The sequence below is a fragment of the Brachycentrus maculatus genome, unplaced genomic scaffold (assembly GCF_059751285.1).
Source record: "Brachycentrus maculatus isolate JH-2025_06_01 unplaced genomic scaffold, ASM5975128v1 h1tg000088l, whole genome shotgun sequence".
Taxonomy (NCBI): Eukaryota; Metazoa; Arthropoda; class Insecta; order Trichoptera; family Brachycentridae; genus Brachycentrus; species Brachycentrus maculatus.
This window is the reverse complement of record NW_028280842.1, coordinates 526,425-551,200: the sequence shown is the minus strand read 5'-3', so window position 1 is coordinate 551,200 and position 24,776 is coordinate 526,425. Positions and strand designations below refer to the sequence as shown.

General features: G+C 35.7%; 1 protein-coding gene across 1 annotated transcript; it reads right to left on the bottom strand.

Moving 5' to 3' along the window:
* Positions 1–5,778: 5,778 nt before the first annotated feature.
* LOC148310764 (serine/threonine-protein kinase fused-like) lies at positions 5,779–18,149 on the bottom strand. Its single transcript, XM_088257855.1, has 11 exons — positions 17,871–18,149; positions 17,515–17,774; positions 16,060–16,228; positions 14,975–15,130; positions 14,707–14,897; positions 13,255–14,141; positions 12,278–12,384; positions 10,920–11,051; positions 9,899–9,990; positions 9,066–9,226; positions 5,779–8,474 (listed from the first exon to the last, which is right to left on the bottom strand). The coding sequence occupies exons 1-11, from the start codon at positions 17,979–17,981 to the stop codon at positions 8,107–8,109; spliced, it is 2,634 nt and encodes an 877-aa protein (XP_088113981.1). The 5' UTR covers positions 17,982–18,149; the 3' UTR covers positions 5,779–8,106.
* Between the last annotated feature and the right edge of the window lie 6,627 nt (positions 18,150–24,776).

Sequence of the window (24,776 nt, the reverse complement as noted above, 5' to 3'; positions counted from 1 at the left end):
TTTGCTTTTATTTTGATTTAAATTTTACATCATTATATCAGTTTTCCTTTTTTGCTCTTGAAAACTGAAGCAATTGTATTTTTTCACTATAATAAACGCCGATTTTCGACACTAGACTAAACTGAATGGTACTTGAAAGCAAATTATTATTATTAAGATAATCACAATTTCGATATTGGATTATGTAAAAACATACGAGCCCCGATATAGCTTAATAAATATTTAAATTGACGGTTTGCAAGCATCCGCAGTCAACGGATCTGTTATGATCTCGGAGGATTTAATACGAGGGCATAATTTATTCCCCTGTCATAAATTAATCTCGAGAGATCGTAACGATACTATAACACGATAATAACAGTGTTTCACGAAATTAGGGGCGTTATTTTATACCTCGCTACGTCGTAAACTACCTCGGACGTGAATCAAGACTTCACAAACATCACTAATGCCTTTAATTATATTGATTATGTATTTCTCTGCCGAAACGATTTTTACAGCAATCAATAATTGATTAGGTAAATGAACAGAAGCTTTACAACATTTTGAGTGTGCCCAAATACTTGTACACCAATCTGAATTATCTCCAATTAAAGGAGTTATTTTTCATATTATTTGTTAACATCTCAACATAGATGAAGAAGAATATGGAAGTCTGGGCAAATGCCCCGTAGATACGGGGATTACGACCGTCATAGGCTGGTTCTCAGATCACTTTACACACGTGTAACATTTGCTAATTCTACCCATGATTGACAACCACACTACTCAAATTCTTGGATGTTCTATATATACGTTCCTATATCGGAACATTGTACTTGAATCACTAGAATTTTCACTAGAGACATCTATCTATTGGTGAAATGAAGCTTTTTTATTGAGCAGAAACTCTTTGGTTTGTAAGTGAGGTTTGAATCCTGGATTATAAATAAAATAAATGTCCAGACTTCCATATTCTTTTTCATCCGTGTTGAGATGTCAAAAAATAATAAAAACCTTTTTTAAAGTTTTCCAGCATGATATGAAACATGTATTTAGAAGTCTGACCATCCCAGGACTTACGACCTGACATTTGGCTGGCTTTAGCGATCACTTTAAACACTTATGTAACGTTCACCATTCTGCCCGTTATTAAACATCGAACGTCATTATTATTAACACCAAAAAATTACATCACATTAAATTACAAAAATTTAAGGTTGTGCCCTTAGGACGTGGAAGGATGAAGAGGGGGTAGAATCTGTTTCTTTTTTTTATCAGCGGGAACATGGACAATAAGAGAGGAGGCTTTACTTATTTTCTTTTTTTTTTAAAGAAAGAAATATTTGTGTATTTTATAATTTACACAAATATTACAACCGTCATAGACTGGTTTTAGTGATCAATTTGCACAGGTGTAACATTTACCAATTCTACATATGATAGAACATACATTATTTAACATTATTCATTATAGATGTCGGTAGTGAACTCACATGAACTGTGTCACGAGTTGGACCAATATATCTAGGGGTTCCGAAAATTGAGTAGTGTGGTTGTTAATCATGGGTGGAATTGGTGAATGTTTCACGTGTGTAAAAGTGATCGCTTAAACCAACCTAGCCGTCGTAAAGGTCGTAAGCCCTGTAAATGCCCAGACTTCCATATTCTTCTTCCTCTATGCTAAGATGTCAAAAATGTATAGTTATATTTATTTTGACAAACCTAGGAATCCAAACCGGGACCTCCAGCACGTTCACCCAACGCGCTAACTACTAAACCATGGATAATATATACGCGAGTAATTTAGCGAAGTTGCCAAATGTCTTCAATTCGTGTCAATGTCGAGAGATTCGTGTCAATATCCGTCCAGAGGATCGCCCCTAGGTGTGATTAAGTGGATCGTCCACTGCTCGTTCTGCCAGACCGCTCGGCCGTATTGCGTAACGGACAACGCGAGCGAACACGTTCAGGATCACCCTGACTTTGGTTCATTCTCAGAATGTCATAGTTAGAACGCGGCACACGACATCGCCTAGCATCTTGCATTTCAAATCGATATGCGCTTTGAAGAAACGTATGTTTTGTCAATAAAATGCGATATGCTAATCTACGTGCATACCTACTGATCACATATTGATGGATTATACGGCTTCAGGGTATCTATAGAGCTGTGGATTCCAGACTAAAAGACTGATTGATTACAGCAACTGCTAGTCTTACGTAAAAGACCTCAAGAGAGACTCGGAGGCAACGAAAATAAGTGCACGTTTTAGCTTATAAAAGCTTATTAACTAACTAACCAGCACGCCACTTCCCCGCAGGGATAGGCGGAAAGAATAAAATGCCAAACTACTCTGTCTTTGCAAAAAAAAATCGCCTCTTCCATATTTATGCAACTCCTCATAACAAACTCCTGACCACGCTCAAGTGTTAGAAATACTTGATAATGTCGAGTTTTCCTCAGTCTTCCTCTGCCCCTATTTTCAATGACATTCATCTAATAAATTTGTTTTACCATGCATTCCTCACTCGTACATTCCACGTGTACAAACCATATCAACAATTATTATAAATATACTCGTAAAGGCATTATCAATCTTAATATTTGCGTCATCTGTATCTTATTAAACATAGTCCACTTTAATACATGAACGTGGATACGGTGCCTTATGCACCAGTTGGGTGCGGATAGGGGCCAAAAAGAAGAAATATGTAAATCAATTTATGAAAATATTTATTTTGTGATCGATAAAAAAATGTTGTGCGGTTTGCCTAAAATTGGCGTTGGAAAAATAATGCCATGGATGGACAGTCAAAGACCGATTTTAAACGATCAGACGGATAAGATTACAAGCTTATTGCTTGTATTATTAAGAATTTTATTTTTTGATATCCTGAATTAATTTTTATACAAGGAAATCTATCCAACATTTGTTTATATTTCAGTATACTTTTTTTCATGGCGTATGTGGAATATAATATATATGAAAAATCCTTAGAGGTTATATCACTCGCGACAAGAAAACTTTTCGTAACGTGGTTGTCATCAATCATGGGTAGAATGGTCAATGGTACACATATAAAGTGATCACTACACAGAGACAGTACTACATATTTCAATAGACTTCTTCATTTATGTTGAGATTTTAATAAAAATATTGCGTTAGGTACTTTGTTTGCTGAAAAGTATTAGCGCCATCTATCAAACCACCTGAAAACTAATTGAGAAAATTTTAAACTAATTTATAACACATTGATTGTTGAAGAATCATCAGGATATCTGATATTCGAATATATTTTCAGATTAAAATAATTGCAAGTTTCCAGGAGATGGGTTGAGAAATTATACTATTTTTGAAAATTATATAAAAATTCTAGTAAACTACCATCCTGATCGAAGTCATACACCAGTTTCAACTTGATCATTTACTTTTTGATTATGGAAAAAAAATAGAAGCTCTTATAGATATCAAACCTGGGACCTCATCGGATCAAATAAAACCATTAAGTTTAAATCATACTAAGCTAAGATTACATTATAAAAATAATAAAAACTTAGTTAAATATTAAACAATGAATGTAAAATACAGAGAAATACATAACCTATAATGTTTATTTGACTGTGAGTAGGTACTTATCTATTATTAATTCATAAGAATTTTTACTTATAGTTTTAAAATATAGTTCCAATTTCAAATGTTTAACATTGCCAAACAAATGACTTTTTGTCTAAAAATAAAGAAAACGGCAGCCATCTTGTTGCAAGTTATTGAATGTTCTATCTGAAATTATGTATAATTTGTTTTAATATTATTATTCAATATGTCTAGTCACTGTAATTTGTCAAACTCTTCCGTGAAAAAGAAATTCAAAAGTCAAGTGAAGATGAGAGTGGAAAGGCAAGTTATGAAAAGTATATTGAAGCAAATGATTTTAATAAAAGAAATTCCTGAAGATAACTTTATTCCAAAACAAGAAATTGTGGAAATAAAAGGTGAAAACCGTGATCAAGAAAATTTAGAAAAGAATTCTCTCAATATTTTAAGAGAATATTTACAGAATTTATCTAATTCTGTTATAACTTCTTTACTCTATATATTACACCGGTGTTTTCCTAGAAGTATTCACAATAAATAGCAATCCCTATTATATATATTTTACCGATATTGTAAAAAAAAAGACAATATAAAAATATGATTTTTTAACCTGTTTCTTTTTATAATTCAAGTGATTAAATAATTTTTTATTGACAATTTCAGATGTTGAATTTATGTTGTATGCTAAAATGCAATCTTTCTAATTCGGTAGCAGAGAATATTGAGACCGCCTCTATAGCATAGTGGTCATCGCACTTGGCTACTGTACCGAAGGTCCCGACTTCAGTTTCCAGGGGCTTGTCACCTTTTCTTGACGTATTTAATGATAAACACTGTTTATTTATGATGCAGTACCTTATGCAACATTGGGTGTGGGTAAGGGTCAAAAAAGGAAAAAAATTGAGAGTTGATAGACCCCATGTCGTAGTTGGGCTAGCACTTGATTGCGGGACTGATTTTTGCCAATTGCTTTACATACCATACTCACTTTTACTATAAAATTCTAGTACCACAACATCTTGAAGAAGGCTCCTGTGGCTAGATCGTCTGTAGGAGGTTCTATATTTTCATTAATTGATTTAGCAGTCACGTTGTGGTAATATCTATCTATTTTTAATTGAAAATTTACTTTTAAGAATAAATTTTAAGAAATAGTGGTATTTGCAGAGTAAAATTTAATTTCATTAATTGATTCGGCAGTCACTTTGTGGTAAAATCCATCCATTTTTAATTTAAACACCATACGGTGTTTGAAAATGATGTGAAATACATCAAAACATACGTCACAACAGATTTTATGAAATAGTGGTATTTACTAAGTAAAAAAGGTAATACTACCTTGATCAAAAAGTTCCCGGAATCACCACCGTGTAGCGTTCTCAGTCACCCGATTTAAGTATTCTTTTTTTTCTTAAGTTGCCACATCTGTCATTGATATTCTGTAAAAATTTCAGCTTGATAGCTAGAAATTTGTAAAAGTATTGAGTACATCTGCGACTGTACGTGTTTTCGATTTTTTACAATGGAATTTGCTACAATGAGTTTGTATAAAACTTTGCGGTTTTAGTGATGCGACGACATTGAAAATGCTAGAAAAGTGTTTCGGCAATGATACTCTGAAGAAAACCTGTGGCACAAACGTTTCAGGAGTTGCCATGAGTCCGTCAACGATGATGAACGCAATGGCGGGCCATTGATATCGAAAACCGACAAGAACGGTTGACATGAAGACTGGTGACCAGTCTGATGATGTCGGTAACGACGAAACCCGGTCGCTGGTCAAATAAAAATAAAGTGGAAAAGCTAAAAATATTGGTCTTAATCTAATAATATAGAAAAATCATGTATTTTTAATTTTCTGAACACATTCCGGGAACTTTTTGATTAAGGTGGTATATTCTTCAGAAGGCGTATGTGAATACCTATACTTCATACTCTATGTACATAAAAGCCACCTTCTGTCTTGGTCCTTTAATAATAATAATAATAATAAATTTGGATAACTTATATAGCGCCATTTTTGTAAAATAATACCTCAAGGGTGCTTCACCTTTGTCAGCTGGTGTAGCACTGGAGCTCTTTGAAGTCCTTTAAATCCCTTTGAGACATCTATAATACATCTTTAATAATTTTGGAACATAATAGTAGGAATAAAACTTGAACATAATAGTAGGAAAATTTGTCTTTATTGATACACAAATTTGTATTAGGTGTAAGTATTTATTTATTTACTTCATAATCGTGTTTTACATTTCTGCTATTAAACTTATCTTTACTAAAATTACCATAAAACATTATTCCATACATAATAGATTTATCACAGAACAGTCAATACAGGCGGACCTTCAACTTTTGGACATGATTGGTTCTTGAAAAAGTGTGCAAATATTAAAAAGTAGAAAGTAACTAACAATAAACAAAAATATTGTAAACCTGTTAACACTATGGACCCCGGCATAAAACTTACCCAGTGCCCGGCCCATTTTTGTGATATTTCATGTTTTTCGAAGGGTCCCTAAAAGTGTTATAATTATGAAAATAATGGGTTAAATCAATTGAAACTTCATATATTTATTTAGAACACTTTAATAGCTTGTCTTAGTATGATAATATTGCCAACATTTACCTTTTGGAGAGCCGCATTGCAATTTTTGAACATGTACCGGGTCTCACTGCTTTTTTTGTGCTTTGAACACACCTTACAGGTTCGACAGGGTTTCCCTTTTTTTCTGTGGGAGATATAGCCATCAAAATATGCTTAGACACATCCCCTGACAACCTGCTCGGTGGATTCTGCGAGTTTCCCACTCGGAGTGCACCGGTGACTGCAAAACGTGGTCTCCAGAATGGGAAAAATTATTACTAAAAACTAAAGCATGCACATATTCCAATAAGTAAACTCAAAATTTTCTTACTGCTAACATTGTTTTTTTTTAAATATAATGAAGGAATTAAAAAGAGCACACATAACAAGAGGAAAAATACTTTTTTGGACCACTTGATGGATTTACTTTTGAATACTCCAACACACTTTCAGGCTTGATGATGTCACAGCCAAGATAATTTGTCTTACCCGTGTGTACCATCTTAGCAGAATGTATTGTTGAAACCATTCTAACTATCTTTTTGTCGAACCAGGAATGAAGCAAGGTCTGGCCGTTGCGACAAAAAGCATTTTCACCTTTTTAGGGCATTCGATGTGGCTTTGAATACAGCTGGCAATCCACGATTTTGCCATATCGTACCACTAAGTCTAATGCCTTTTTGAACAAATCTGTCAATTTTACACTGTTGTAATAATTATCAAGGTAACAGTGATAGCCTTGATCATTATACGGGGAAAGCAAACTCGTCACCGTATTTTCTAAAGTGTAACTTTCCCCGTGATACAGTGCAAAATTACAGATGTAACCAGATCCTGCATCACACACAGTACGACTAAGGATACCATACCTGTGGATTTTGCTAGGATTGTACACACGGAATGCCAATCGTCCTCGCCATGGTATCATCGCTTCGTCTAAAGAAATATTTTGCTTAGGTTTGTAAGCAGCCTGAAAGAGAGGAATAAAATGGTCTGTGAGCGATTGCATTTTAAACAGCCTATTGAAATCTACGGGATGCAATTGGTTGTTTGTAAAGTGGAGCATTTGCAATATTTGGAAAAACCTATTCCATGACATAGTACGGTCAAAAATAGGCGTTTCTAACAGAGCATTAGTAGACCAGTAGTCTCTGAGCTTATTCTTGCGTACATGTCCCATGAGAATAAATATTCCCATAAATTTTTCCATTTCATCCACAGTGACATCAGTCCATTGCAAATCCTTGCTATGTGTGCTCAGTTTATGTATATTTTGCATGCAGTTTATATTTGTTTGCTCTACAATGGAATTTTAAAAAATCTCTAATGATTTCTAGCATCGTCTCGAACATATGTAGCTTAATTTCTTTTTGTTTATATCGACACTTAAATTTCTCTATTTTTCAATCATGCTCACAACTTTATAAGCGGAAATATTAAAACGCAAACCAAATAAATTGTGTAAACACACAACCTATGTGAGACTAAAGCACACATTACCGTAGAGAGTAGTGGAAATATGACACACATACAATGCAGTGTATGTATTACCCGCCCATCTTGTGAAATTTCTCACAATGTTTTCCAATTCTGAATACACGAAAATTCTTGATTCTCTAAAGAAGAAAAAAAACATTATGTGCTGTTATGCAGTTTTTTTTTAAATAAAGCCAGCCAAAAACATTGGAAGATGTATTTGACATTCAGCCTCGATTCTTATTCTGAGAAATCCTTTATTCTAAGCGGCAACATGTGAGAGAGCGAAAGGATGACTAACTAAAATTTATATGAAAAATGTGCTGATTTGCAATCTTTACAAAACTAGAATGTCCAAGAGACGAAGACCGCCTGTAATTTCAGACAAAATAGTATTTAAATAAAGTCTAATTCATAAATTTTTCACAACGATTCCTTCTTCTTATTTCTTCTCCATTTACACATTCGTCACCGCACGCCGATATTCTGCCGATAGAACGGCAACTTGGAGAGATCCCTTACGGCGCATTTGGCCGCCCTGGACAACATGTCGTTGGGATGAGTTTGCAGCTTCTCCAGGATGTCTCTCTGCCTCAGGCCCCAGACCTGGCCGAGGCGCTGGCAGAGCGCGCTGCAGCAGTAGCGCCCCAGCAGGCCAATCAGCACGCAGACCCTGGTCTTGAGGGTGTCGCTGGGATGGACGAGCAGGCTGCATATGTCGATGCATTCCCCCTCGAACAGGACAGACTCCACGAGCTCCGCGTTCTCGGGAAGGTCTTGCAGGATGACGGTCAGCATTGTGACTGTGTTGAGTACCATGCGCAATCTTTTCTCGTCTAAAAAAAATATATATACTATAAAGCTTTTGACCTTCACTGTACAAAGCCTTCATAGTGTAATGGCTAGCGTGTTTAGCTTACACACTGGAGATTCCGAGTTCGATTTGAAGTCAAAATAAATATAAGTGATTTTTCACTCTATTTAATCATTTTATTGGTGAGATTATTTTCTTATATGTATGCTAATATTGCTGAAGATTTATTTTGTTTTGCAAAAATGATCCATTTCAAATTTAATGGACGAAAACAATACGTTTTTAGAAAAGAAATAGATATTTCATACCTAACCTAAAATATTATGCAAGTAATCTATGTTAAAATCCATAACAATCATCACAAAGTAGAAGATGATTGTAGATAATATGACAACGCCACCAATTGATAAACAATAAATTTGTAAAGGTGTATTGTATATGTAAAATAACTCACTAATCAAACTTATACTACTAATAAAACTAACCCTTCTGACAGAAAAACTAGCATTTAAAAATTAAATGTGAAAAACGTAAATTAAAAAATAACTACACTGGCTATAAACACTGGAGATAAAGAAGAAGAATAAGCAATTAAATGTGTTGTATAACTCACGTAATGACAAGTACTGGGCGAGGAGTGGCGCAGTATTTAAGACGGCCACTGCGTCACACAACTGCTGGACAAATGGCGCTCCACGAAGACACAGCTGGGTCGTCAATTCTGTCAGTCTACAGAGTGCCAACATCTCCTCACTCGTGAGGTTCCTCACAGGACTAAAATGGTAAAAACAATAACATTATAACTAAATACAGACTAATCAAAAACATCATAATCCTGTGGAAATTCCCTACAAATGATAGATAAGCCCATGAAGATATATTAACCCTTTGCCTGACAAAAAAAAAATGGCCTTTGTGGATTCGCCCATACCTGGTACGGGCACCCCGGTGAAAAAATAGCTCAAACTATTTTATCATATTATTTTACGAGGTAGTTTAATGTATGCTCTATGTGTGTGGACTGTAATACCAATTTAGTGTGAAATTTGCTCATCCTTGGAGTTTTCACTAACAATGAAATTAATTTTATCGTAACTATCACTCACTTGAGTATAACAAAAATTTTCGTGCAATGTTTGACAGTCGCTTTCAGCATCACTATTGGATTCGAAAACAATAGGTTATTACAAAATGTATTTCTATTTTTTTTACAAAAAATTAATAATTTTTTTTTTTGTGAACATTATTGATGAAAACTTAAGAAACTTACACACTGCGACACACCCTCCCAGCTCGAGACACTGGCATTATCGTCGGCATATAGACGGGCCGTGCTTTAGGCAAAGTATACCAGAATATACCGATATATGTATCAGTTCTCAGCGCTCTAATGGGAAATAGATTTTAGAAAATACATATAACATTATAAATATGTGTTTTAATTACTTTTCTGTAGAATTGTGTTCAACAGCACTCTGGCGGATTAACAATCTGGCCGCGTATACAAGATTGGGAACCAACTTGACCTCCAAATACACCTAAAACATAAAAGGATTAGGATGCAAATTTAAGAAAACACTAGCTCTTTTTAAATTTACTTCGCTTATAAAAATTTTAATTTTAGTGAAACTATTAGACCGATATGGTCAGCAGTGCAAATATACTCCAAAGAGCAAGAGCGGGGAGACAGTTGCTGATTGATATCAAGGTCCAGAAGGTGTCCTATCTGGGGTATGTGCTGAGAGGAGAGAAGTACGAGCTATAGCACCTAATTACAAAAGGTAAAATAGAGGGTCGACAAGGTGTGGGTAGAAAACAGATGGCTCTAGAATAAACGAGATTGAACAGGGATCAGGACCCTTGAGGCGCTGTTTAGAGCTGCCCAAGACAAGGAGAATCACTCAAGTGATAGTCGACATCAGGGTGCGGTGCCCCAAACAGCATAGACAATTATGACATGGACGGCGTCCACATAGACGTAGAACATAGACAATCACCGCGGTCGAGCGAAGACGTCACCACGCTTCACCTTATTGTAAGCTCCACGCTCTACCTATTACCTCCAGTTAATAATAATATTAAATTTGGATAACTAATATAGCGCCATTTTCATAAAATAATACCTCAAGGGCGCTTTGTAAGCAAGCTCAAGGGCAAGTTGTCATTAGAATCATAGTGATTTTAATGAAATATTTCAAAATCAAAGTGTAACTTTATCAGTGATCATTCTTTTGTATTAATGTAACATAGTGATAGGTAATTTCAATTCTTGTTAAATATTATAGAATTAATTGTGAATCAAGTAAGTAGTTATTTAATTTAATTGCAATCCTTTTATAATGGCATCTTCTGAAGAGAAACAAGTGGAGGTTTGGAGTGCACCGTAATCCGTGCAAATCCATACCCTCCCCACAAGGGGGACCTGACATGACACGAACAGAAGGAGAAGGCGATAGTACCATCCTACCTTGAGTATGGTGCTGACAGTCTGGCGGGGTACGTGGGGCGCCACCAGCGGGAGGGAGAGCAGGGCGGCGAGGGAGCCCTGCACCTCCGTGCCAGCGCCAGTGTGTCGCGCCACGCCCACTACCATGCTCACCTGAAACAAACTTGAGATTTATCCCCATATTCGGTGTTATTGAGTTGACAATGTGGAAGTCAGTGTGTGTATTTACAAGGTTTGCCATCTCGGCTGTCCAAACATAAAACACAGTAAGGGACATTTTTTTGTAGTTGGTTTTTTTCTCATTTTCGGACTAAGTAGAATCTACTTAGTCCAAAAATGCAAAAAAAATGTCCCTTACTGTGTTTTGAGTTTGGACAGCCGATCTGTCATCAGCTATTTTTTTTAAACTGAAATTTGTTTTGTTGAAATATCTTTAAAACATCAATGTCAACTACGCAATGAAATCTATATTAATAAAAAGGTCAATTTTCGCTTGTTCAAAACGTTAAATATTCCAAAGTTTTTCACCAATGAAATTTTTGTCACAATATTGCATTCAAATACGCATGTGTAGAATGTACACCTATGATTTTACCAGTAAATTATTTTTTCACCACAATGGTTGTACCATCCGTTTACACTTCGCTCACTCCTTTCAAGAACGTCATAAAACAAAAATCGTCAATTTTCAGCTGTGCATGCTTTCGGAATGCCAAGAAAATGTATTATATCCCAGCAAAAGTGGCATATTTTTTACTTAACATTTAGCCGCTACAGGGCATAAAGTGTTGTTTTTTTAATTTTGAAGAAAATGTATTGTTTAATTATTTTTTTAAAAATACTAAATATTTTTCAAATGGAGAAAAAACCTTTAGGTTTTACCTAAAAAGATCTGATGCACAGTAAAAAGATCAATAAGTAGCTTGATATTTATTTTTAATACATTGTATTATATTTTTAAACTTTAAAAACGTCTTCCTGAAAAATCAAGTTTTTTGATTTATGTCGTTCTTGAAAGGAACGGGCGACTTGTGACATGTGTTTTACCTGTGACAAAAAAGTGGTAAAAAAACTATTGTGTGTTGCTGATACATTCAGCACCATCTGCTGAATGTATCAGCAACACACACAGTACTTAACTTTGCTCATGGGGGACAGTGTTCTCCTTGGCAGCTGTTGTCACCTAGTATTTTCAATGTTTTCAGTTGCATTGTTGCATTCTACAATTGTAATATTTTAATTGCTTCACAAGCATAGTGAAATTAAACATATTTGAAATATATGCTTTCAATTTTTTTTTCTTTTCCGTTTAAACAATTGAGCTACAGCAACGTGTGGTACAGCTAGTATGTAATGCAATATATAAGAGTTTTAATTACAATGTTCTGTTGAGTGAGGGATTCAACATCTCCTTCCAACACTTCCTTCATATTTGATTTCATAAATGCCAGCCATTCATCTTTTTCAATCGGTGTACTGTCATCATCTGGAATACATAACACAAATCATATCAATAATACATATCTGGCAGTAAACAACTGGCGAGTTCTAGTACTAACCCTAATGAGTGAAGCATGGAGTTGGCAAAAGAAGGATGAAAGCAGACTAGAAAGTAGAAATGCCATCTCTCAGTGTGGCAGGAGCATGTATGATAGATGTTCAAAGGGTGAAATATGGAATGATTGCAAGGCTGAGAAAGGAGTGCTGAGGTGGTTTGGACATGTGGAATGAATGAATGAGGAAAGAATGGTAAAATAAATTTACCAGGCGAATGTAGTACGAAATGAGAGCAGAGGATAACTGAAAAAAACTTGGCATGATTAAGTATTTCAAGTACTTGAAAGGGATTAAATTGGGAGTCGGAGTAATCGGCGGGTATGTATGAGGAGATGCGTGAATGTGGAAGTGGCGAAGAATATTTGCAAAGATAAAGTGGTGTGGCGTTCTATTCTTTCTGTCTAGCCCTGCGGGGGGAAGAGGCGTGATGGTTATTTAGTTAGTTTTAGAGCATATGATTCTGTTTGTTAAAAAACGTTTGCATTCAACAGTAGTTTGAGTATAAAGTTCTGTAACTAAAATCCAGAGCGTGCATACGAACACTGCATTCTTCGCATCACTGAGAGACTGTTGATATTCATGAAAATAAAATCAAAATTGCATATACACAAGTTTAAAAAATTAATGCAATAATGGGCAGAATCGTGAACGTTACACAAGTATATAAGTGATTGCTTATGCCAGCCAAATGCCAGGTCATAAGCCCTTGGATGATCAGACTTTCATCTTCTTTCATATAAAAAGAATGATAGATGTTTTCGATGAAGTTGAGACACCTATAATATCAAAATCAAAGTACCTATGAGATTGCGTCCATCGTTGCTATTAATATCGCACAATTTAAGTTTCTCCGATACTTTCAGGGCTCCTTCCTCCTCTGTCATCTCTTCTTCCTTCTCATCATCCTTCTCCTTCTCCTCCTTACTCTGCTCCAAGGCCTTGACATGAGCCGCAGTCACGTGAGCGGGCTCACTCATCCTCCGTCCCTTCTCCGACTTCTCCAAATTCTTAAAATTGAATGACTTCTTTAAACTTCTGGTCAGCTTATTTCCGCTTCCAAAGCCAAACTTGTCTCGTGAGAACTGGAGAAGCTTCTGTTTATACGAGGGTGGAACGCTTCTGCTCAAACCTGTCTCTTTTTCAACTACGACAGCGTTTCCCGAGTATGTATTATTAGCAGTTTGCCCTGCTCCTGCAATATTGGTAGGGTTATCATTTTTAGATAATGTTTTTAATCTAATGGAAAAGTTGTCCAAATTTTGACTCAATTTTCTCTTGCTGACATGATCGACTTTTATTTCGTCGGTAGTATCGTTTAATACTTTATTATCAACGACTTTATCGTCAATTTCTGGATTTTTTTCCTTCTCGGCTTCATTCACAATGGGCAGCGGACATCTAGGCTGCAGGGCGAGCTGTGCGATGTTGGAATTCAGATTGCTGATAATCAAGTTATCCTGATTGAGGACTTTGAATTCGTGTTTGAGAAGGTCCGCGTGAGCGCCCGTGATGAGCTGCAGGTCCTCGTCGTCGGTGCGCAGACTGTCTCTCATGCTGATGGCGCTGGCCACTCGAATGCTGTCGTCATCCGATACGGGAACAGCTTCCGAGACTCCGGCGGGCTTGACCCGCGCAACTTTCATCTGTTCTCTTCTTTCCAAAATCTGAACAGCCTGCGGCATCAAACTGAAAGACGCATAAGTATATCATTAGATAATGAACTTCATCCTTCAAACCCTTATCCGCACCCCAATGGTACATAGGGCACTGCATCATATAAACGCAGTGTTATCTTGATTGTTAACACATGAAGGAAAGATGATCAACCCTCCGCTTCAGGTACCAGTCCAGGGTTATTTTGAATACATATTAGAGTAAAATCACTTTTATTTATTTGACACCCCCCCCTGGGAATTGAATCCGGGACCTTCAGAACGGTAGCCGAGCGCGCTGACCATTGCACTATGGAGGCGGGCAAAAAGAGATAATGAACACTCGCAGCAAACTCGAGATAATGAACACTCTATCTGGCAATTTGTATGACCATGTTAATTAAGATTAACTGTATTTATCTGAAATATTTTTTGGTAGAATATACTTGGGTGATAGAGAAATCAGTGATTAAAGTTATACCTGTGCCGGGCCAGACATTGTTGCCCACGGAGCTGCCTACTAGAATCATACGGGCCAGAATGTCTGGCCTACAGAGTGGTAAGAGTTAATAATGAATAGGAATGTTAACAATGTTTACTTTTGGGCCGTGTTGTTGAGTCTTTCCTTTTGTAATTGTTTAGCCGCTTTCTGGCTTTGAGAGAGAGGCTGCGTGAATGGTGATTCCGTGGGCGTTTGCTCAGGAAGTATCAAGATGTGCCCGGACACAAACGGGTGGATCAAAATCTCCTGCCAGCTAAACCGGAGAGCGGGATCTTTGTGTAGTAGCCCCTGAAAAAAAAATACTGTAAAAATATACAGGATAATGTCACCACCAGCAAAATAAACCTAAGTAAAAAATAGCATACCTGAAGGAATGAAACCACTTGCTGAGATACAAAGCTGGGCCATTGAACAGGTCGGTGACGAATCAGATGGACCAATTGGACGAACGAAGAAGTAGAAAAAGGAGGCTGACCAGCTATCATCTCATACACGATGCAACCGAGAGACCACAAATCCGCCTGTAATATTTACCAGTTTAATTTAAAACATTTATTTTTAAATCATCTATTCATTTTATTGCAATAACTATTACTACTACTACTACTTCTACTACTACCATAATTTATTTTTTTGATATTTTTTTAATTTTCAAAATCAATTAGATGAAACAATGTTTGCGCTTACAAAATTACAATCGATATTTATATTATTTATCAAAACAATAGAAAATGTTACTTTTTATTTTATTTTAATATAATTTGTTTTATTTTCCGAGTTCCGGGACCTTTTTTGTTTTAAAAAAAGCCCTGCATCTAGTCATACATGCCCTCTGATTACATAGACTTTGGACACTACCAGACTTAAGGTTCTGATTGATCTGGTCATGACGAGTCTCACATTTGCAAATATACTTTCTTAGTCATTCTCTTGTTATCCATTCGCTTCACATGTCCATACCATCTCAAAGAACTTTTCTTAATCTTGGACATTATCAACGGTATAACGTTTTTTTCCACTTTTACTTTATTTGACCAGTGACCGGGTTTCATCATTACTGACATCATCAGATTGGTAGGAGGATAGACAATATTTTATTTTATATACACAACAAGGCAAGGGTTGAATACCATAATTTCATATAATTTTATAATTTATTCAATATCATCCTGGTACCTGAAGCGGATGGTTGATCACCTTTCCTTAATGTGTTAATGATCAAGATAACACTGCGTTTATATGATGCAGTGCCCTATGCATCATTGGGTGCGGACTCATTCACAGACCCTCGGGTCTGAAGAAGATTATAATAGTAATTGCATATAGGTTATTGTAATGGTTTTCAATAGCATTTTATATAAAAACCCTTACCGATTTGTGTGGCTTTCTATTCTCTCTAGCTTACCCCTGCAGAGAAGCAGTGTGATGTTAGTTAGTTATGTTTACTCACTTGATGGTCGTAAGGCTTCTCATCAATGAGCTCCGGTGCCATGTAAAGGGGAGTTCCCTTTATAGAAGTCAGGACATGAGTTCCCGTCGTCATATTGCGTGCCAAACCAAAATCGCAAAGTTTGGCTTTGCCATTGGAGTCGATCAGAACATTTTGCGGTTTCAAATCCCTGAAAATTTTCAATAATCTATTAACAATTTCATTAATTGATTCGGCAGTCACTTTTTAGCAATATGATGATGACTAAAGCCCTAATGTCTATGTTCCCTGTACTGATAAAAAAATATTATAATAAATAAATAAAAAACAAGAAACAGCTTCTACACCCTCTTCAACCTTCAACGTCCCAAGGACACAACTCTAAAATTTAGACTTCACATACGGTGTTTGAAAATGATGAGGATCGCATAGATATTAAGAAATAGTGGTATTTACCAAGTAAAATTAAATTGACAGCACAATTTCACCAGAAATTGCATGTTGTTTTTTCCATAAATTAACACCTTAAGGTGAGACTGACCGGAGCGTTTCGTCGTAACGTAATATGTTACGATGCGAGCATTCAGGCACTCAGTACAGCGAGCCGAGCGCTCCATCGATAGTTTCGGATGCTCGCTGCGAGCTCGATGTTACGACGTTATGTTACGACGGAATGCTCCGGTCAGTCTCCACCTTTAACCACTGCATATGCTACGTTGTCGTTAGGACGTTTATAGGAAATAATAACATAGGTTTTAGCCATGCGTTATCGATCGGATACGCCACATAAGCGCTCTCGGTTATACTCAACATTGCTTCCAAAAAAACATTATCTAACATTAAAGCTTTGATGTTTCACTTCCTAATGGCCGGATATAATTACGAAATTTCAATTAATGGTATAATATTTTTAAAAATCTATGTTTTCGACAAATGTTAGTCATTATTTTCCAATAAAAAGTTTTACTAAAATAAAACAAATTTTTGATTTGAATATAATCTTAATCTTTATAGAAATGGCTATTTTGTGGCAAACCTAATTTTAAGTAATCATGTTTTTTGCTTTATAAAAAAATAATCATAAACAATTTTAATAAAAAGACCTAATAATGGTTATGTTTTTTCCGCTTCCAGATTACGTTTCAATTCATAATTGGTTGATTTCTTATTTTACTATATATATATTTTTTTTTTCTAAAAGGAATAACCCACCCACAAAGCCTCTACTTTTAGAGGCTTGTCTGCAGGTAGGATAGTTAGGATGGATAAGGTAAATGTGAAATATATGCCACAAACTGATAGAAAATAAATCTTTCTTGAATTCATTTGCAATTGGCGGGAATCGAACCCGCGACACCAGTTTCGCAATAATGTCTACCCAACTACGCCACGGCGCCTGTCGTATGGACGGAGAAAGGTGACTGAAGCACTAGTTAATTTATTAATTAATTTAAAATGGATGATGTATCCACAAACCTGTGTAGAACTCTATGGGAATGTAAATAATACATAGCAGATATCAAATCCCACGTAAGAACTTGAGCTTTAGCCTCCTGTAGACATCCTTCTTTTCCCAAAACGCCGTGTAGATCCTTTTCGGCAAATTCCGTCACCACAACCAGTTCTGTATTCGTGTCAAAACTTTCAATCATTCGTATAATATTCGGATGTCGCAAGTGCTGTTGGATGTCACATTCTTGCCGGAGATTTTTCAGATCTTTTGTTGAACGCCCTTTCTAAAATATTGCACAAATAAACACTTTTTATAAGTAAACACTAACATATTTTTGTAAACGAATATCTAATTTGATGTGCGATCAATTTATATTCACCTTTCTTATAACTTTGAGTGCAAATATTCCATCTGTTTCTTTATTCTTTACTTTAAAAACCCTTCCGAAAGATCCTTCTCCAATGAATGCCAACACATTGTATTTATCCATTACAAATTACGATATTTTAATCCTTATAATTATCAAAATCCACGCGTTACGTTACAATTACTTAAATCGCGAACATTATTTAACTTTTCCTAGAAGCAAATACTATCACGGCGTTTTATTTACACCTGTTTACACCGTTTTGTTTTTCTCCTTAGAGCCAGAGACAATACCAATCTGACATTGTTTTTTCTATTTACTAAAAGTTTCTATGGAATTTCAAATGTTCCAAACCATAATCAATAGATTCCCAACATTTAAACCGGTGTCAGCTGTACATATACAGATAAATATTTTTATTATTATTTTTCCGACCGATATTTTTATAGTAAAGACGTACTTAGCCAGCCCAAATGTTTTATAAATTTCATTATATTTATTTTTGGGAATTGGGAATCAGGAATATGGCCAACGGACTGGGTGGAATCTGTATTTATTCCAATACACAAGAAGGGTTCTACGCTAAAGTGTGAAAACTATCGAACTGTCTCACTCATCTCTCATGCCAGCAAAATATTGCTACACATATTAAAAGCAAGGCTAAAACACTACCTCGACTGGCAAATTTCAACTGAGCAAGCTGGATTCGTCAAAGGCAAGGGTACACGTGAGCAAATCTTGAACATAAGACAAATAATCGAGAAAAGTCGGGAGTTCAAGGTTCCGGTCGTACTTTGCTTTATTGATTATACAAAGGCTTTTGACTGCGTGAATTGGAATTGCCTGTGGAAGGTTTTGGAAGCAATGGGTGTACCGAGACAGTTGATAGTTCTTATTCACAACTTATACGTACAAAATTTGGCATCGGTAAGAGTTGATAATTTCCTCTCAGAGTCATTTCAAGTACAAAAAGGCGTGAGACAAGGGTGTATACTGTCTCCTGATCTCTTCAATATATATGGAGAATATATAATGAGGAAAGTACTAGACGGGTGGGAAGGTGGCGTATCAGTAGGGGGCAAAAAGATCTCCAATATAAGGTTTGCAGACGACACAACGCTAATAGCCAACAATGAGGACGAAATGGCTGAACTCCTCCATAGAGTCGAAATAGAAAGCCAGCATTTAGGACTTCAAATAAACAAAAGTGAAACCAAGGTTCTTGTCATCGACCGATTCGGCACCCTGATAAGGTACAATTCTTTAAGGGATTATGAAGAAGTCGACGACTTTATCTATTTAGGTGCACTCATTTCTAAAGACGGAGGCTGTGAAGCAGAAATCCGGAGAAGAATTGGAATGGCAAAATCAGCAATGTCTAGTCTGGCGAAGATATGGAAAAATCGGTCCATACTGAGGAGAACGAAAACCCGTCTAGTGAAATCTCTTGTATTCTCCATTGCGCTGTATGGAGTGGAAACATGGACACTGAGGAAAAAGGAAAGACATATGCTGGATGTGTTTGAAATGTGGTGCTGGAGGAGGATGCTGCGCACTCCTTGGACTGCAAGACGCACAAACATCTCCATTCTCCGCGAACTGTCAGTGACAGAAAGAATCTCCACGACTTGCAGGAAAAGGATTCTGTCCTACTTTGGGCATATCGCCAGAAAGAACGAGAAGAGTCCTGAAAAACTGGTAGTAACAGGCACAGTTGAAGGCAAGCGGGCAAGAGGACGGTCTCCAACAAGATGGACAGACCAAATAAAGGAATTAACCGGATCCTCGCTAAACGCTGCCTTCAAGTTGGCCCAGGACCGGGAAGAATGGAGAGGACTTGTGCACCAAGTGCCTGACATTCCAGAAGACCACGACGCTCAGCATTGAGCAAAAAGATGAAGAAGAAGATATTTATTTTAATGCATGTTAAATCTACATTCGATTTGCAACTGACGTGGATTAGGATTATATATTTTAACACGCACCCACGCATGTATGTGCTTTTAATGTATCATATATTGAAGAGTATTACAAGCAAACTTAGACTTATAAGAAATTCGAATAATTAGTTTTTAATGCCATAATCAATTACATATAAAAATATACAATTAAAAGTTAAAGTTACAATATTAAAAGAAAAAATAAGCTGTCTGTAAAAAACAGTGTTTTTTAACATCTAAAACAGTACGTGCCTATACGTATATATTAAATATTAAAATTTAATTTAAATTATATTTTTATAATATTAATGTTGTTTGGTATTTTTTTTTAAATTGATATGGTTACTAATGTTTTTTTTTAATAATTTGAATTCATTTTCTAAACATTACTACCAGGAGTAATGTGGAGTCGGTAAAAAAAACACGACTCCGACTACGATTCCTATATTTACCAACAACACGACTCCGACTCCACGACTCTACGACTCCGACTCAAAAAAGGTCAATTTTATCAAGTTATTTGTCATTACGTGTTCGTAGACTTTATGTATTAAATGACTCTCGGTGATTCACCATATCGGCGCGACTTACGCCTGCAAGTTAATATTCGTGCACAAAACACATTCATTATAATAATTTTAATTGAAATTTATATTAAATTTAAACGAAAAAGTTGTCGGAGTCAGTCATTTTTTACGACTCTTAATCGGACTCCGACTCCGGCTCAAACACCGCGACTCCAACTCCAACTCCGACTCCGACTCCACAGCCCTGATTACTACTTACAATCTTAAAATTAAAAACGCAGTTTTCTCCAAAAAGGAGACTGAGCTCTTGTGTTTGGAGAGGGGCTTACACTTGTTAGTTATGTTTGTTGGTACAATATACATACAATGCAATTTATTTTTATTGAAATGATTATTTATTTTTTTCGTGTTTTTTTTTCTTTCTTAGATTAACATATGTATATAAAATTCATTTGTTTTATTTATTAGCATTTTAAAGTCTTCATTTTTTTATGTCTGTTGGGAAGTTGTTGAAGTACTTACATAGTTCCCAAATATTTAAAGTTCTTTTGGAATTGTTTGGTATTGCATTTTGCTATTGTTATTCATTCAAACCCTTATCCGCACCCTAAAGGTGCATAGGGCACTGCACCATATAAATGCAGTGTTATCTTGATCGTTAACACATGACGGAAAGGTGATCATCCCTCCGCTTCAGGTACCAGTCCAGGGTAATATTGAATAAATATTGGAGTGCATAAATCTTCTTCTTCTTCTTCTTTTTCTAGATCCTAAGGATCAGTGAATAAATCACTTTTATTTATTTGACCCCCCCCCCCCCGAATCGAACAATCGAACGCGGGACCTCCAGAACGGTAGCCGAGCGTGCTGACCATTACACTACGGAGGCGGACATTGTAAAGGCGGTATTGTAAAGCCATATTTACATCTCAAAGATGAACTTTTATTTAGATTTAAGTAATTTCACCCTTAATTTTTCACCCTTAAATAGTAGGAGAGTTACAGTTTTTTTGAAAAAAGTTTCTACTTTTGGGACATTGAACACTGAAAACAATAATTATCTTTTATTATTTTGTTTTGATCGTAAGTTAGCTACTAAATGTTGACGTTATTAAAATGAATTCGTGTCGATGATATGTTCGATCTGATTCAATCTGTGTGAATAAATAACGCAGAGAAAATAATCTTATATTGCGCATCCCGTGAAGACCGGATTGTTTATACAACATGGTAGCCCGTTACGACATTTCCCGATTTATAATGGACTATAAACTAAATAATTTACCAATTTATGTGAATTTTTCGATGCTGAACATTAAATCATTCGCCAAGTCAATTTAAAATAATGCACATAACAATTATAAGCAAGCAACTAAAAAACTTTTTTCATATTTCTTGTTTTCGTAGATTTGTAATACTTTAAACCACTTGTTTTGTTCATATTTTAAGGGCAGTGATCGGCAAACCACGGTTCGCGATCCGATTTCGTTTTTTACAATCATACAAGCTTGTTCAAACTGGAGAGAAGGTATCCGAATCCCTTAAAAGTCAAAAACAAGATTTGTCATTACCCACTTAACACTCCGCCCACTCATTTTATCCTGTATAATCCCAACCTATTATGATAAACATCCTTAGTGTATTTTAGACTTCAGCCTTTAGTGCATGTTACTCTGCAATCCTTGGTTCATGTTGGTCCTCAAGTCGACCGATCAAGTCAAGTCGAAGGCATGTGATTAATACTTTAAGTAGTTGTGTGTGAATAGTGCTATAGTAGTGACGTGCAGTATTGTTTGGTGTAGTGATTGTCCCGACGAAGAGACGGGTACGTCTCGAAACCGGTAGACTAAAATCTCGGTGAATAGTTATATACTAACATCACCAACATATGTTAATAAGATTTATGTTTTGTACTGACATTTCTTGGTGGAACTGCTTTTTATAGAATAAAATAATAACTATGTATTTTCCTTTTTAAAAAATAGAAAAAGGAAAATAATATTAATATTACAATCTTATTAATATGAATGATTTCCAAAATACATAACCGGAACGACATGCAACTAGACTACGAATTAAGATAGTAAGTGGGTCGGATATTTCATTCAATGCATTAATAATTATCATAATAGAGAATACGACAAACCAATAGTTTATTGACTTGACTTATTTAATTTTAGATATCTAGAAAATTTATTTTAGCACACGTTTCCTCATCTGAGCAAAATAACAAAAGATGTTAAAAAAATGATAGAAAGACGCCAAAGAATGTGATCCAATTATGTTAACGAAGTCTGGGCATTTACAGGACTTACAACCTGTCGGCTTGTTGTGATCATTTAAAACACGTGTAACATTCAATATTCTGCCCAGTATTGAACATCCATATTACATTAATTTTAAAACTTTTGTATACTCGTATACTGTATTTATTTTACAAGTTTCTCAACTGATGGCGCCATAATCAGCTATTCTTCCAAATCTATTGAATTACGACCCATATGTGAAAGGACTCTAAGACCTCAATACCATCCATGGTTTGCATGTATATGTTTTTTTTTAACTGAGACCTTTATTAAATGTATGAAACATGTATCTAGAAATTGTGAACAAACATTTGGACACACTCACCTCATTCAAATAATATGTATACAGGGTGTCCCATAATCCAACGTATTACTTTTAAAGGGTGTCAGACCAGCTAACAAAAAATTAAAATATGACCACAGTAAAAGTGCCTTAGTTTTCGACATATTTCCACTTTCATTAATTTCCCGAACATCTACGCCTTAGTTCAGTTTTTTGAGTGCCACTTTTTCAATTTTAAGTGCAATTTTAGGATTCTAATTTATGTTAAGGGGTAGATTTTCGGGAAATTCATAAAAGTCGAAATATCTTGAAATCTAATGCACTTTTATTGAGGTCATGTTTTCAATTTTTTGGTGAGCTCCCAACACCCCTTATGGTGCATAGGACACTGTGTTGAAAATATCAATTTTATCTTTGAATCTATCTACTACTACAAATCTTTCTACTATTTTAGGTAGAAAATTATCAACTTTATTGGTCTTTTGTCCGCCACCAGGCTAGTGAAGTGGTTACTGGTAATATTGATTTAATATGACAACGAACTAGTGTTTGAAGCGTAAGACTAATGACCTTGCTTTCATGTCATCAACGATCAACTTAACAAAGCATACATTTGATGCAGTGCCCTATACACCTTTTGATGCGGATGAGGGTAATCATATATATATATATATATATATATATATATATATATATATATATATATATATATATATATATATATATATATATATATATATATATATATATATATATATATATATGGTACATAGGGCACAGCATAGTATCGATGGAATGTCATCTCGATAGTTAATCAAATGAAGGAGAGTTGATCAATCCTTGGATACGGGAGTCGAATTTATTTTATGGAATACGGATGACATGAGTGAAGGAGCACTGGGTGAAAGACATTGCTACTATATGGGAACGGGAATAGAAGGCGTAACAGTAGGTTGGAAAGGGAGTAGAGCTGCAATGGTAACGTCACTCGGGGTTACATCCTCTGCTTGTACAAGCTTGTGGATTTTAGACACTGCTAATGTGTACAAGTCCCTCAAAAGAGGATAACGCATCTTACTAAATTTCACATCGACTCAGTCGAGAATCGAACTCAGGGTATCTTGCAATTTAGACAAACACGCTAACCTCTTATTTATTTATTTATGTTAATGAAAAAGTTACAACAACAAAAAATATTGGAGATTGTCTTTTTTAATATAAGTCTTTTTTAGTAAGTAAGTATCGAGATTCTGTTGATTTCGTATACTGAAATTGTATTTCTTTATAATTATCCTGTTAGCTGGGTAAGTAGGTACTTAAATACAAATTAGTCTAACTGGCTGTTTATTTATTCACTTGTAGCTACGCACAAATGAAGGCTATTTTTAAAAATAATTCCGACCGAATTCCAATTTCAAATTCTCGTCGCCCGTTCTAAAGTGTTCAATAGATGCCGTGATTTATTTCTGTCTATAGGTGGTCGGTACCTACCGGCTAGCGCTGGGAGTGGCTAGTACTACATGCCCCAGCCCGACCGCTCGATCCGCTCGGCCATTACTGCTGCTTCCACGATCTTTTTATATCACTGTTGATGTTGGGCGAGCTGCTTTTATTGTAGTGTTATTGTTAATTCTACATGGACTAGCCGCCTAGGGTTGACAGCGTTTCCGAGCTAAATTGGGACGCCGACTATGCACCCAAGTTTCGCTCCTGTCACGGACTCCAATCGAATTGAAAAAACCTTTCTCGTATTAATTAGCATATTCTTTCAAAATGTAAATACTTCTAAAAAAAATATATACCACATATTAGTAGTCCACTTGCGAATCGCGTTATGTAAAAAAAAATTAGCAAGTGGCGGC

Coding starts and splice junctions, on each gene's coding strand:
- LOC148310764 (XM_088257855.1), bottom strand. CDS start 17,981: ATGGATAAATACAATGTGTTGGCATTCATTGGAGAAGGATCTTTCGGA. Junction 12,385..13,254: donor CGATGGACGCAATCTCATAG/GTACTTTGATTT, acceptor TATGTATTCCAG/ATGATGACAGTACACCGATT. Junction 11,052..12,277: donor CCCTCACTCAACAGAACATT/GTAATTAAAACT, acceptor AGTTTGTTTCAG/GTGAGCATGGTAGTGGGCGT.